The sequence below is a fragment of the Artemia sp. Qi Xiang Cuo genome, chromosome 10 (assembly GCF_049724085.1).
Source record: "Artemia sp. Qi Xiang Cuo chromosome 10, ASM4972408v1, whole genome shotgun sequence".
NCBI classification, from domain to species: Eukaryota; Metazoa; Arthropoda; class Branchiopoda; order Anostraca; family Artemiidae; genus Artemia; species Artemia sp. Qi Xiang Cuo.
In genome coordinates, this window is record NC_142803.1 from 69,669,237 (window position 1) to 69,685,200 (window position 15,964).

The 15,964-nt window shown below is 34.3% G+C and overlaps 1 protein-coding gene and 1 pseudogene across 1 annotated transcript; both read right to left on the reverse strand.

The window, feature by feature from the left end:
- Window positions 1-403: 403 nt before the first annotated feature.
- On the reverse strand, window positions 404-1,943 carry LOC148948102 (uncharacterized; annotated as a pseudogene).
- On the reverse strand, window positions 1,880-14,168 carry LOC148948103 (uncharacterized). The gene is made up of 3 exons (XM_089096096.1): window positions 14,068-14,168; window positions 11,379-11,443; window positions 1,880-2,516 (listed from the first exon to the last, which is right to left on the reverse strand). Exons 1-3 carry the CDS (start codon window positions 14,166-14,168, stop codon window positions 1,963-1,965), a joined length of 720 nt encoding a protein of 239 aa, XP_088952222.1. The 3' UTR covers window positions 1,880-1,962.
- Between the last annotated feature and the right edge of the window lie 1,796 nt (window positions 14,169-15,964).

Here is a 15,964-nt window from a genome sequence, read left to right on the forward strand (position 1 = left end):
GTAAAGAGCAAGGTATTGAGGAGGGGGCAGCCCTTCATATAAAGAATAATTTCTGTTCGTTTTTAGTTTCAATGTTGCTCCTTACTTTCAATAAAAAAAAAACTTGTTTTTAAAAATTTGATTTCTGTTCGTTTTTCAAATAATACAGGTAAATCTGCTCGTCCTCCATGAAATATATCCCCTCCTCACAGCAAGAAAAACTCTTCCGTGAAAATTTTATCCAGAATAAAGTACACCGAAACTCGTCAGGTTCCCTACTCATAGAAAATTGCCTCTCTCCGTAAAATTTCTTGCAGACGATACAGCCTGAAAAATCAAAAAGAAAACTTTAATTTGAAAGATTTTAGTTTCTTATCTCCTGAATTTCGGGGGCTATTAAAACACTACAATAATTCCTAAAAAAAAACAAATAAACACGCATCCATGATCTGTCTTTCGGCCAGAATAACAAAATTCCAGATTTTTGTATGTAAGAGCTGAAAACTTCTATAATAGGGTTCACAGGTACACAAAATCTGATGATGTGTTTTTGTCAAGATTTCTTGACGTTTAGGGTGTGTTTTCCCCCTATTTAAAAATCAGACAAATTTTTCTTTGGCTCTTAAATTTTGATTGGTAGAACAAAACTTAATGAATCATATATTTGGAATTGGCATAATAAGCTGATTCCGTTTGTAAGAGTTTTGGTTACTATTAAGCCTAATCGCTCCTTACTTACAGTTTGTTATCACGAACTGTTTGATAAAGACCCGCTCTTTTCCTAGAATGAGTTATTTGATGATCATTCAAATGGAATACTCCAAAATGCTTCATTTCTAAACAGTTTTGGTAACGCTATATAGCACAAGTCTGAACTCTTGTCGCACAAGTCTTGGTGTCTAATGAAACTGCTCTGTTCAATAAAACTTCTAAAATTCATCAAATTTATATGGTCACTCACCTATATGCACTCTTCGGTGCTTATTCAAAGAGCCTGAATCAGAAGAACTCTTCTGACATATGTCACATTTATATGGTCTCTCACCTGTATGCACTCTTTGGTGCGTTTTCAAAATGCCTGATGTAGAAAAACTCTTCTGACATATGTCACATTTATATGGTCTCTCACCTGTATGCACTCTATGGTGAGTTTTCATAGAGCCTGATTGAGAAGAACGCTTCTGGCAGATGTCATATTTATAGGGTATTTCACCTGTGTGCACTCTTTGGTGCGTTTTCAAAGAGCCTGATTCAGAAAAACGCTTCTGGCACATGTCACATTTATATGGTCTCTCACCTATATGAACTCTATGGTGAGGTTTCAAAGACCCTGATACAGAAAAAGTCTTCTGACATATGTCTCATTTATATGGCCTCTCACCTGTATGCACTCTTTTGTGCTTATTCAAATTCCCTGTTCTAGAAAAACTCTTCTGACATATGTCACATTTATATGGTCTCTCACCTGTATGTACTCTGTGGTGCTTTTTCAAAGAGCCTAATTCAGAAAAACTCTTCTGACATATATTGCACTTATATGGTCTCTCACCTGTATGCACTCGTTGGTGTGTTTTCAAAAAGCCTGATCGAGAAAAACATTTCTGACATATATCACATTTATATGGTCTTTCACCTGTATGTACTCTTTGGTGCGTTTTCAAATGGTTTGGTGTAGAAAAACTCTTCTGACATATGTCACATGTATATGGTCTTTCACTTGTATGTACTCTTTGGTGCGTTTTCAATGTGGTTGGTTCAGAAAAACTCTGCAGACATATGTCACATTTATATGGTCTCTCACTTGTATGTACTCTTTGGTGCTTACAAAAATAGGTTAATAGAGAAAAACTCTTCTGACATGTATCACATTTATATGGTCTTTCACCTGTATGTACTCTTTGGTGCCTATTCAAAGAGTCTGAGCTAAAAAAAACTCTTCTGGCACAACCCACATTTATGAAGTTTTTTTCCAGTCTGTATTACTTAAAGTTTTTTAAATTTTCTCTGCTTTTTACTAAACAAGCGACTATTCAAAAATGTTTTCTGATTATTGAAGTCTTTTGCTTCAGTTTTAGAATCAAACAAATATAAGGAGACGCTTGTACACGGATCCTGTGGAGAAACTAGCGATATATTCCCTTGCGTGTTTCGTTCAAAGACATTTTGTGAAAAGTGTCCTTGCAAAAAAAGATGTTGTCTCATATCATCAATAAATTCTCGTAAACATATAGGACAACTTCTTCTTTCCCCCATTCGGTGCTCCAGAATGTGAACAACAAAATCTCTGTAATCATGAACTACAGCTGGACAGACATCACATTCTATCGGTGAAAGTTCTTCACAGCCGGTGTCTATGTGAAGATCTAGCATCAAAAAGGATTTCTCTGCTTTTCCACAGGAAACACAACGCCAGATGCCTGCTGTTAATTCTTCTATAGCCCTCTTTTTCAGTTTTCTTACCATAACAATCGGTTTTGGGCCTGAGAGTTGCGGTACAGTAATGCGACCAGAACAGCCCGCGGTAGAACGGTTTGACCCTATAAAAAAAAATCATTAAATTATCTAATAAATCAAATAAACCTAAATTAAATCAACACTAAATGAAAAAAAAACATTACACAAATGCTGCCTATATAGAAAAAAGAACAATAACAAAAAAACAACTAAATTATCCAAGATGGTTAGAAAGGTTTTAACAAACATATTAAAATATTCTTGTCCTATTTTATTTCTTGAAATTCTTTTATTGGCAAATGTTTCTGAAAAATCTTGTAAATTCGATATATAGAAACTTTTTAAATCCAACAAGTCAAAATTCTCTTTCATAATATTTAATCAGAAGAATATATTCACCGCAAAATTAACCGTGTCTCAGGGGCATTGAATCAACAAAATCGTAAGCAGTAGTAATTAAAGTGCAGTTCTGAGGATGGACATATGTATGAAAACGCTCAACTGTCCTCTTTTTATATTGATATTTGAAATAACTTATGTTTGTGCTAAATACAAATTTCAGCTGTTTGTTGACGAACGGAAGATCTTTTCAGGGTATTTTTACTCTATTTTCCTTTTAATTCATGCTAATAATGTTTTCGTTTTTGGTACACTCATTTGACAGACAAAATCAAGGAGGCACACTTGTGCCTCTTTAAAGAGGCGACCCACCACAATGTTAAGCGATTTCCGGTCCTAGAAGTCGCAGAGAGACGGCGGTGATTGCATTTTGTAGCCCAAGCTCAAACTAAGAAACGTGCAAAATTTCATCTTCCTCCGACTTTATCTTCATGGGGTAAACTGGGCCGGAAGTTTCGACCCTCCCACCACAGCCCCCCTTTAACGTTGTCCGACCGGGCTGAAATTTAGAGGTTAAGCTTTCCTAGGGCCCGGGAGCTTATCATCGAAATTTCAGCTCAATCCGATCACTCCTTCCCTGTTTTCCAAAAACCAAATGTAGCCACTTAATGTTCATTTCTCTTTTTTTTTTATTAGCCACGCCTACAGGCCACAGTTGGAAACGGATATATGTGAATGAGGACTCATTCGAAGCAGAATTGGACCTATTAGGGGCTTTTGATATTTTCAGACCGAAAAAATTATCCCCCGAATTTACATTTACGAAAAACCTCGTTTTCCTATAAGTGCCCATGTTAAATTTTCCCACCACAGTCCCCTTTAACGTTGTCCGATCGGGCTGAAATTTAGAGGATAAGCTTTCCTGGGGCCTGGGAGCTTATCCTCGAAATTTCAGCTCAATCTGATCACTCCTTCCCTGTTTTCCAAAAACCAAATATCAAGTTTTGTGGGGATTCGCTTGCATCAAAAATAGATTGCAGAGACTAAAAATAATATAACTTCTCTGTGGTACAGTGGTCGCTACTCCTTACTGTCAGGCGGAAGACCCGGGTTTGATTCCCCGTCAGGGAAAATTTTTTATATATTGAATTTAAAGTTTAAAAAAGAAACTCAGTTTCTTTTTTAAATCCAATCTATTAAATCCGTCGGCTCAACAGGCATCTCCAGAAGAAAACCACAGTCGTCCTTCAGGTTACAGGTAAGTCTCCACTGCTTTGATAACATGCCGTATACCCGCATGCTCGAAGACAAGTTGAAAAAAGAAAATCTTACTGTGCATTTGATTTGAGTATTCAGGAATTAAAAGCCTTAACATAAGAATCTTGAAGAGCGGGGAGTTTGGGGGGCGGCAGCCCCCCAACTTTAACCCCTGACACGATCAGCTAACAGTTAGTCAAGCAATAATAAGTAATAAACTGTACAAAAATGTGCAGAAATTATTTGAAAAAACTACGTTTTCTAAAGAGTAAAAGAGGCTGAGTCACACGTTCGAACCTTAAAACGCACAGGGATTAGGAGGTACAGTTGGGGGGGCTGCCGCCCCCAAAACCCCCCGCTTTCGCAGCCTTTAAATAAAAAAAAGTTTTTTTAAACTGAAAGTAAGGAGCGACATTAAAACTTAAAACGAACAGAAATTATTCCGTAGAAAATTTCAGTAGAAAATTCTTGTGATAGATGTCAAAACGACCTTAATAGTGATATTTGATGACGAGCAAGTCTTAAGCACAGCTTAATAGTACATAAGGGAAACAGCCATGAAAAATTTGTAGACTCTGTTTTGCTATTTAGCTCTGGAGAAAAACAAACAGCACTTATACTCCCCCCTCGACAGTCAGAAATTCTGCATATTTAAACAATTCAAAGCAAAATTCTGTCTGCAATTTATAAATGCTTTTTGATTAATAATCACAAAAACTATAATATGTCAAAAATAATATTTCTCTTTTTCTATTACACCCTACATTAAAACCACGCTCTAATTTTCTTAGTATTCATTCTAAAACAGTCACAATTAAGAAAATAAGAAAAATTACAAAACAATTTTAAAAAAAATAAGCCAATTAAAATAAAAATAATTTTTTTTTTAATGACAGAGGAGAAGCATTAACAAAAAAGTAGAAAATATTTTGGCATTACAGATATTACACAAAAATGTGAGAATTATGTTTTCAGTGCTTACTTGCTGGCAATCTCGATAGCTGGCATTTAAACATATACAGTAAAAATTTTGGGATACTTGTTTTATTCAGCGAAGTTGAAAATCCGCAGTCTGGAAATTATGTCTTTTAAGATGACAACCCCCCACAGACCTCAGGGCAAAAATTGTATGTTTTGCCCTGGGAGCCATATAAAGTTTTTATAGAAAGAGTGGCAGTATAAGCTTCGAAAGGGGCTTGTTGGATAAGTAATCAGAAGTTCTAGTGCCCTTTTTAAGAGTTAAAGCGATCGGAGGGCAGCTATCCCTCCCCCCCCCTCCCCACAAACACACACAAAAGTAATATTTCCCCAAAATCAATCCAACTGAAATTTTGAGATACCCATTTTATTCAAAATAATCCAAAGATCATACAACAGGGCTTTTGGGATGAAACAAACCCCCGGAGCCTGGGGGTATGGATCTTAGTTATCCCCGGGCATTTAAGGTTTTTATGGAAGGGATGGATGTATAAACTATAGAGGAGTCTCATTTGGTTAAAAATCTAAAGTTCTAATCCACTTTTAAGAGTTAAAAGTAATGTAGGGCAACTTTTTATGGAAGGGGTGGTTGCATAAAATTTAGAGGTGGCTCATTTGGTTGAAACTTGTTAGTTTTAGTTCCATTTTAAGAGTCAAAAGGGATGGAGGTCAACTAGCCCGCATTCTAACTATCCCTCTTTTCATGAAACGCATCTGATTGAAATTATGAGATATCCATTTTAAAACAAAATAGTCTAAAGAAAATATAACAATGCCACCAGGGCTAACACAAGCTCCCAGAGCCGTTGGGAAAGGGCTGTAAGTTACGCCTTGGGAGCATCTAAGGTTTTTATGGAATGATTTGTCGTATAAACTTCAGATGGGGCTCATTTGATTTGAAGCTGAAATTTATAGACCTCTTTTTAAGAGTCAAAAGTGATTTGAGAACAACCAGCCCCCCTCCCCCCACGTCCATCATTTCCCCAATACAAGCATACAAATAAAGTTTTGAGACATATATATTTTTTCAGCATTGTTGAAAGGTTAAATAATTTTGCGCTAGGGAGAGGCCACCCCCCCCCGAGGCCTCAGAGTGAGGGCTGTAAGTTAGGCGATTTGATCATTGTTTGCATATAGTATATATTACTGAGAAAAGGCATAAATGTTTGACTACAATAAGAAAGGCATTAAGGCGAGTCTTTTAAGGAATGTTGAGGGAAGTGTTGAACTAAATCAAAGCATGTTATGTGTAAATGCGTTTTAAAAGAGGGCGTAGCTCAGGAATGACTGAGTATATTAATTTGGAACTTACAGGAAATGATAAAGGATAAAACCAATTGACCAAAAAGGCAATATTTGCAGACTACTACCACTACCACTACTATCAACAAAACTACTACTTCTGTAGCAGGTTTCACTGAGGCTGAAGATTTTGAAATAAACTTCTGACGGAACGTTTAGGGGAAAGTTGAACTAAATTAAAGCATATTGTGGGCATGCAGATTGCTAACACGAGCGTATCGGCAATATTTTGGAACGGTTTATCATATCAAAAGGAAACATCAGGGGTAGCATGAGTGGAAAATCCAGTTTACCAAAAAGCAAAACGTACCTGCTACTACTACTATTAATACTGCTACCAGGACTGTTAAAACTATGACTAATAATGCCCTTTTACTGCTAGTACTGTCCTGACTTCTACCACAACTACTAAGATACAAGTACAATTTAGGCTAAGGGTATGAAGGGGAAAATTTGACAGAATATTGAGGGGAAATTTGAACTAAATCAAAACACTACATATGCAGATTGTCAAAAGTGCGCATCTCAAGAATTGATTTGGGTATTAAGTTGGAACTTTCGGAAAATACTTAAAGGGGTACATACATTGACAAAAAGGTAATACATGAATATCATTACTAACTACTCCAACTAATACTTCAATTTCATCAACTCGTAAGGCTTAGAGCAATGAAGATGAAAAAAGCGTCAAAAGGAGATCGAAAGTGCACATCAGCCATATTTTTGGAACGACTTAACAAGCCAAGGTGAAACTTCTGGGGCATAATGAAATCAATGTTTATATGAACATCTGGAAAGATGTTCATGCTACTACCACTATTAATACTATGACTACAACTGTTGCTATCACTACAAATACAAAACTAACATTACAACTACTTCTACCATCACTGAAACTGCCGTGATACTAGTATTATTAAGGCTAAGTCTATGAAGGTAAAAATTTTAGAGAATATTTGTGGCAAATTCCAACTAACAAAAGACACTATGCGCATTTAGATTATCAAAAGAGCGTATCTTAAAGTACCAAGGACCCCAAAGTGAAAAAAATATTTAGCCTTCTAGATCTATCCTAGGACTATTTATACCTGGAAACCCATGTTTACTGCAAATTTTCTTTTAGTTGCTATAAGCAATATTAAGTAACAACGTCTGCTAATATATGTATTAACAATGTTGCCAACAAAAAAAAAATGAAAAAACAGTGAAACTGAAAAGAATTCTATTGAATCTGACAATACTTTTCATTTGTTAAAATTCAAATCTACAAGATCTGCTGTTTCCTCTATTAGCGAAAATATAACTAGTGAACGAACATGAGCTCATGAAATTCAGAAAGTGACTATTCTGATTTGTCAGAAAATGTAGTTGATCGTGACCAATTGCTAGATGGTATTTAAGATATCATTTCAGGATATATGTTACACCCCATGTAGCTTCTCTTTCTATTCAAGACTCCCCTCTAAATTTCTAGGTGGCGCAATAATTTAGCTAAGATTAAAGTCAAAACGTCATTTGATGTCTTTTTGTATGCTATTAATTAAAAAAAACTTTCCAAAAAATAATTCTTAAAAATAAAATTAAAGGACATTTTAAACTTAAGCTTAGCAGATACAAATACCTGTTAAAATTCAAACTCAAAACGACCAGAAATTACTATTAAAGAATAAATAAAACCCAAAACGAACAAAAATTAAATAAATAGTCATAGCAAAAAACATACACTAAGTCATAATATAAATGAATAAATAGATTTTAAAGCGAGTAATGCTTAGATTGAATATAAAATCAAGCTTAAAACAAAAAAAAATATTTTGCTATCGAAGTGTAAATGAAACTCAAAACGAGAGGAAACTAAACAAACAATCAATGCAAACAAACATACAATAGATATAAATGTTAATGAATAAATAAATTTTAAAACGAGTGAAACTTAAATTGAATATGCAAATCAAGCGTACAACAAACAAAAATCACTGTAAACAAGAGTTTGGGTATCAGCTCCTTCTCTCAGTGCAAAACTCCAAAGTCTACTGCGTCTTATGCACTTTACTGAAAGATATTTGTGTCTTGAACATTCTTGGAAAGTATAAACAACATAAAGTTGAACATTTGATATATAAAATATTAATTGTTTAAAGATCCATAAGTTCTAAATTTTATTGCACTGTAGTTTTATTTCAATTTTTAATGCTGTAAGAACTGGAAAAGAAAATATTTGGAATATAATTCGTTTTCAGTGAAATACCAATGACACAGTAGTCTTTAGGTTTTTACAGTTAAGGAATGGGACACTTTTAGGGGTCTTAAACAATTTTACAAATATCAGTTGAAAGCTGGTCAGTTCAAAATTTTACTGTTTATTTTAAATAGTAAGCACAAAAGAAAATATTTGTAATGCAATTCGTTTTCAGTGAAGCGCCAATAAGGCAGTAGGCTTTTGGTTTTTATTTACAGTTAAGGAAGGAGGCAGTACCCAAACTTTTGTTTGTAGTGAAATTATATTCGTCTTGAACAACTTTAGAAAGAACTAAAAAATTAAACTGAATATTTGATGGATAATGATATTAATTGCTGAAAGCTGATCAGTTCAAAATTTTACTATAATTATGATGTTTGTTTTCAATATTAAGTACAAAAGACAATATTTGTAATAGAATTGGTTTTCAGTAAAGCGCCAATGACGCAGTAGGTTTTAGACTTTTACAGTGACAGAAGGAGGCGATACCCAAACTCTTATTTGTAGTGATTTTTTTTCGTTTCAAGCTTGATTTGAATATTCAACTTGAGTTTCACTCGTTTTAAGATTTACAAAGTTTCACTGTCTCAAAAATTTTATCTGATGCAATGGCTACCTCAGATTTTCCATCAGATATATTTGTGGAAAAAGGGCTTGGGGGAGGGGCCTAGTTACCCTCGGATCACCTTTGACTCTTAAAAAAGGCCATAGAACTCTGGATTTCCAATCAAATGAGCCCCCTTTGAAGTTTATATGACTCCTTCTATATGAAGTGTCCCTGGGAAAAAAATAAATGGAGTGCGAGGAAGGCTAGCTACCCTCCAATCACTTTTTACTCTCAAAAAGGGAATTACATCTTTCAATTTCCAATCAAATGAACCCTCTATGAAGTTTATACGAACATCCCTTCCATAACAACCCTATATTCCCCCAGGGCAAAACTTACAACGCCTACCCCCGGGACCTGGAGGGCTGTGTCGACACCGGCGTGAAAGTTCAGGGTAGAATTTGAATAGGCCTAATAGATTAGCTATGACGAAATTAAAAAAACAACTGATACTTTTTTAATGCTCTTTCAATGAATAATATGAAATAAATTAAGTACCCTTAAGAGCTCAAGATGCTATTAGAAGCAATTATCGAATTATGAAAGAGCATAAAAAAAGGCATAAATTGATGATTCCACTTTCATCCAACCTAAATTATAGCGCCATCTAGAAATTTACTGATTCCCCCTCCATAAGTCAAACATATAGCTAGAATTGTAAATCTACACTAGATTTTTGGTAAATAGCCTAGACTTAACAAAATTTCGTTCTTCAGTAGCATTAAGTCATGATAATTCTTCATGCTCTTTCATAATTCAATAACCATGTGTGGGGGACTATTCCTTTTAAACCATTAAAGGGGTTAAAAGAGCTCAAAACTGCCCATTGTAACCTAGTAACACAAAACTTAACAAAGTGACTTAGTCAAATCTTGGAGCATTACTTCTCCCATCTGTGTAAAAAAAAAAGATGCATAATTGAAGCTTTGTTCCTTTTCATATGTTGTTTTGAAACTTTGTTGTTTTCTACAACAATATTTTTTGTCCAATTTTTAAATTGATATGTGTTTTTATAAATGACCATTAAAATGTATACTTTGAGGCATGAGTCCCTATAAAATGACCAACCACTCTTTCATAATTGATAAAATGATCTTATACATCATTATATCATAAACCATATCAGTTTAGGAAGAAAATGTGGTACTTGTTTAGAATTTGGGCAACATGTGAGAAGTGAATTTTGGTTAATGCCAATGAAATAAAACAAAGAATGATAAAAATATAACAGTTAAGAAACAGATTTGAGCAATATATTTGCACATTAGGGGGGGGGGGGGGTAAAGCATGGCATATATTAAATACGTAACCTAATCTAACCTAGGTACCTTGTTTTGCTCCTTTAACAAAAAACTGAAGTTTAAATCTTTGTCATGAAGTGAGCAATACCTCACTAGGCAGCAAAAACCTGTTTTTCATATAGCATCTTTGAGATTTCGATGCGGTCTTTTCTTCGTGTTGCCCAGATTCTGAACCAGTACTCAACAATGAATTGAAATAAACGTAATATTATAATAATATAAGGGGTATCAGACGGATGCAACCTCATTCAGGCTTAGCTTCAATGAAAGGAGATGACAAATTAATTGCAACATCCCACCCTTATCCATATATACTATTACCTATACTAGGCTAGTGTTAAGGCCCATGGAGAGAAAGACAATTTAGGCAATGAAATGCATTCTTTCAGGCATGTAATAATCCTCTCCCCTACACGATAGCTATGAACAATCTTTTGTTATAGCTGATACACAATCATTTGCCACTGCATATTATTATCATGAAACATTTAGAAATCAACTTAGATAAGACAAGGATTAAGAAAATAAATGCCTATGATCTGTATTTATCTTATATGGACTAGACTACATTATTTTTCAGGTAAAAGTGCCCCTCAGCGCAGCTTTATTCTTTTGTACATAGGAAGACTAATATATATTTTTCAATGCCCGTATATTGATCTGCTATCTCAAGATTGACAATCAATGGCACATTTGGTAAATTTAGAAGTGATTATTGAATCATAAAAAAGAATGAAAAGAAACATCAAGTGATATATTCACCTTCATCTAAGCTGAATTACCTTGTAAACTGCAAATTTACCAAATATTTTCTTGTGTTAGAGTACATTGATACCCTAAACCATAATTTCTGATTTAACTGGAGTTATTAGGTTAGGTTACATATTTAATATATGTGTGTGTGTGTTAAACTCAAATATACCTTCACTATCCAGTTCTTGGGAATCTAACTCAGATGGTAAAGTGGGATTATGATGACACAAAGCTCTAAAATCAGAATTTTATTCACATATTTCATGGCCAAATAATGGCTAATTAATTTTTATAAACAGAAATATCTGGAGATAATAGACTTATTCTCACTCAGGACCATTTTCTAGAAATAAAGTGGAAAGAGAATAAGTGCTTTACAGACTTGTGTAACTCAAAAAATGAAAAAAGTCGCATGAAAATTTTTTTATCTTGCAATAGTTCAGTTTTAAAATTTAAATTTGTAGTGTTTTGCTATGATTCAGAATACAAATCCAGCCTACAGATGTAAATTTTTAAATAATGCTCGAAAGTATTGGAAAGTATATCTTGTTTTGTAACAAAATAAAAAAAGTCTTCAAAAATGGTGATTTCTGATTATAACTGATTCTAAACCAGTGTAGGATGAATCATAAATGAACCACTGATATCCACATCCTCAGGAGCCAACTCGGACGCTAAAGTGGAGTTTATGGATGAAAGAATCACAGGTAGATTTTGATTTCCAGGTGACAAAGTACAACCTGAAGTTTCCATGAATGTTGTGGTATCAATTGATGAAGTATCTTCAACTCCTATAACTAAACAAATATACTTATAGAAAAAACTCATTATCATTAATTAACCCCAGTCATAAAAAAAAAACAAAAAAAAAAACAATGGTTGGACAAAAAAAAAACAAATATTAATAATAATAACAACAAAATAGATTCAAGGGAAATATTATAGTTAATGTAAAAATAAATTTTGCTAATGTCTTCTTTATGTACCCTAAAAATTTCAACATCAAGTAACTCAAAATGCATCTTTCGTAGAAAAAGAAATGACTAAAAACCTGATGTTTACATGAAATAAAATTTACATCGAAGGGTCAATAGTTATTATATTCAACTTTTAAAGAGATTGTCTTTATCTATTGATGTTTGAAGCCAAACAACAGAAAACAAATTAATGTCAGATTGTTTTTTTGATTAAGGTTTATGTAAAGTATGCATGTTTTTGACCCTTTTTAAATAAACCGCGTGCCGTCTTCAATTTTCGACTAAAGATGACAATTTTGGTACTATTTGATAGCTGAGACTTAGATTTATGAATTCACCGAGTTTTTTTTTTGAAATATGAGCCAAATTTTTTTTTTAGAGGCAAAAATTCTTTTTAAAAACAGATAATTTTGCGACTAATTTGAAGCTACTATTTTGACGGGATAGACAATGTATTTGTATCATATTGTTCATGAGCTTCAGATCTATGCAGTCACCGTGGCAGATTTCTTATATTACTTAGACGTTTCTGTAGAAAATAACGTAAACTTTCAAGAAAACGCAAAAAATGTTAAATTGTTACAAAAATAGATAGGCTTAGCTTCGCTATTTCTCATTAAAAGAATAATGGGCGGATCCTTTCCGAAGGCTGTTTGAAATGCATTTAAAGTGGGCGGCTATCGTTTTGTTTACCTGTCTAGAAACACCAATTTTACAATCACACAAGACAAAAAGTTATCGGCTAGAGTGATTTGAATATTTTTTTCTGTGCATCGGACTGTGTGATTGATTATGGGAAATAAAAACGGAGGAAAGAAGCTGAAGCGAAACTCAGGACATTTCAAAAAGTAAGTAATATTTTTATTTGCATTTGTTCTGTTTCTATCTAATCTTGAATATCCAATTCGATGCATTTTCTTTATAGAACAAAAGGAGTTATTTCTTTTGGTATTAAATTGTTCAAAGTTGCTTACAAATCTCAATTTAATTTATTTATGTACGTTTCATTAATCTATGTACATTTGCTTCTAATCCACACTAAGTATGCAAATGAAAATGTAGCATGAAAAAGATGAAATTATCTCCATATTCGTTCATTTGACCGAATTATGGGTAAACTTTTGAAAGTTAGTTTGCGAAAAAATAAATATACTCATAAATTTGCCATTTGCGCTTTTTCCAAAGAATTGTTGGATCATGGGGGGAAAGTGAGGGGGGAACCCCCGCCTAGCGTAAACTAAAGTAGTTTTATTTAATTAATTAACACAATTATGCGTTAATTAAACTTGCTACTAACGCATGTTTATTGGAAAAACATATTTTGCCCCCCCCCCTAATTTTTTTATCGGATCACCCTATTTTGCGCCCCCCCCCTAAAAAATCCTGGATCCGCCCCAGGTTCCAAGTAATAATCACAACAGTTACAATGGAACTAATGGCTAGACTGGCTACAGATATAGTTGAAAAACTAATTTTGTAGGTATAGTTTTCTCCCTTATTTTTCATCAACACTTGGTTCGTAATGTCAAACCAATGAAAGAAAAAGTAATATCTATAACTTTATTGTCACTTTCTTAACCCGATGAAAAATTTTCGGCTAAGATTTCAATACAATTACTAGATACAATATTATTTTAACAGACACTTCAAAATATGGGTAATAATGGAAAGAAACATCATAATCAGATTAATAGAAACAAACCGCATTTATTAAGTGAAAATTTATTTGTTATTGTTTTTTATTTATTTTATAATGGGGGGTCAGCGGTTACCCCTGCGTAAAATACCCCCCCCCCCCCGTGGAATATACTGATTTTAACATTTGAGACTCTATTTTAGTTTTTTTCCGGAGAGGGGACAGATGGAACGTGTGTATTTTACACCACTGACTCAAGTTTAAGTGGTGTAAAACTCCAAAACAACTCAGTTTCTTCGTTAGTTTCTTTCAGCTTAGCGCGAGACAAGACAAGGACAAGTGACATTATAGATGGGAAATATATAATTTGGGCTATATATTTGCACATAAGGGGGAGGGGGTAAAGTATTTGGACATTTTGAAGTCATAAAACAATTCGTACTTCATAATATTAATAACAATTGTACCTAACTTATTTTTCATGCAGATCTGCTATATTTACCCTCCCCCCCCCATGTGAAAATATTTAGTCAAAATTTGTTGCTAAAATAACGAAAACACTAGCAAAGAAACCGGTTTCTTCTCGAGTATTACACATCGTAAACTTGATTGAGTGGTATATAATACATAAGTACCAGAAGTTTTCATGGAGAGAGAGCCAGATTTCCCTGTATTATTAGTTGAAAACAATCAGAAATTAAATTAAAAAAAACAAGCTTTTTCAACTGAAAGTAAGGAGCAACATCAACATTTAAAACAAACTGAAATTATTACGTATATGACAGGGGTTGCCTCCTCCTCAAGACCTTGCTCTTTACGCTAATTTTTATTTATATAGAATTTTAAAACAAAGCTTATTGTTCTAATTAAACGGCCGTTATTTTTCAGGAATCTTTCTTAAAGAATTAGGACAAAAAGTCAAAACTTTAGCGTAAAGAGCAAGGTCTTGTGGAAGGGGCGACTCCTTTCATACCTCTTTCCCCGGGAGCGGGGTATTTTCTATGGGGGGTATTTTCCGCGCGGGGGGTAGATTTTCCACGGTGGGGGTATTTTCTGGGGTGGTATTTTCTGCGGGGGGGGGGGGGTATTTTCCGGACGGTTAAATGCCTTGAACCCATATAATTATACTCTTAAGAAACACAATATTTTTATAAATACGATCATGATATATGGAAAAGTAAATTATATAGTACTACTGTTATTCTATTAGGACTTTTCCTTGAAATGTTATCAACAACATTAGCCGCAATCCCCCCTCTATTACAGAGCTGTCCCTGAGGTTGCGGGTAACCAGGGAAAAATTTAGGTACTTGTTAAATATTTATAACACACTCACATCTCAATTGTCTGCTGGATATTTAACAAGCACGAAAATTAATTACAGTGCCCCCCTCCCGACTCAAATAAAAGCAAAAGAGCCGAATCAAAGTGATAAATTCATCAAAGTAGGCAATCATCCGAGCGCATCCTTCCTTGATGTAGCGCCGGGGGCAGCTGACCCTGTTGCCCCACCCCTAAGAACGGATATGTTCTTTTTTACCTAACCTAGTCTGTTTTTAACCTAACCTGGATTGAATGAGGGTAGAGTTACAAGGAAACCCTGGCATAAGCTTATTCTCTAGGCTCCTATTTTTATCTTGCAGAAAAACTAAAAGTATTGGTGTAAATACTTCAAATAAAAAGGGAAATTTTTGTTCAGCAGACCCTATACCACCTGCCCAGAAAAATGCCCATTTTGTTGAAACAGGCGCTTCAGCTGAATGTGACTCCAGACTTCCACCCCCTGTACAAAAATATGCAAACTTGGCTGCAACATGGTCTGTACCAATCCTAGAGCCTACATCTTCTTCCGATCAAGGTTTATCTGGGCAATTAGATGCAGATGGCCGGAAGAAGTAGGATGAAATACAAAAAGAGCAAGAAAAGGCAGCTATTCACGGTTTCAAAACCTTTCAAGGACCGGGGAAGCTGAGCGAAGACAAAAACTTTAAGGATCTGCTCAACGAAAATCATATCGTTAACATATTTCACTTGGCTACGGACTCGATCAGGATAAGTAATCACTAGTAAGTATTTTTTCAATATCACCGATTTAAATAATTTAATGGAACTTACAGGTATATAAATTATAAGTAAAAATAG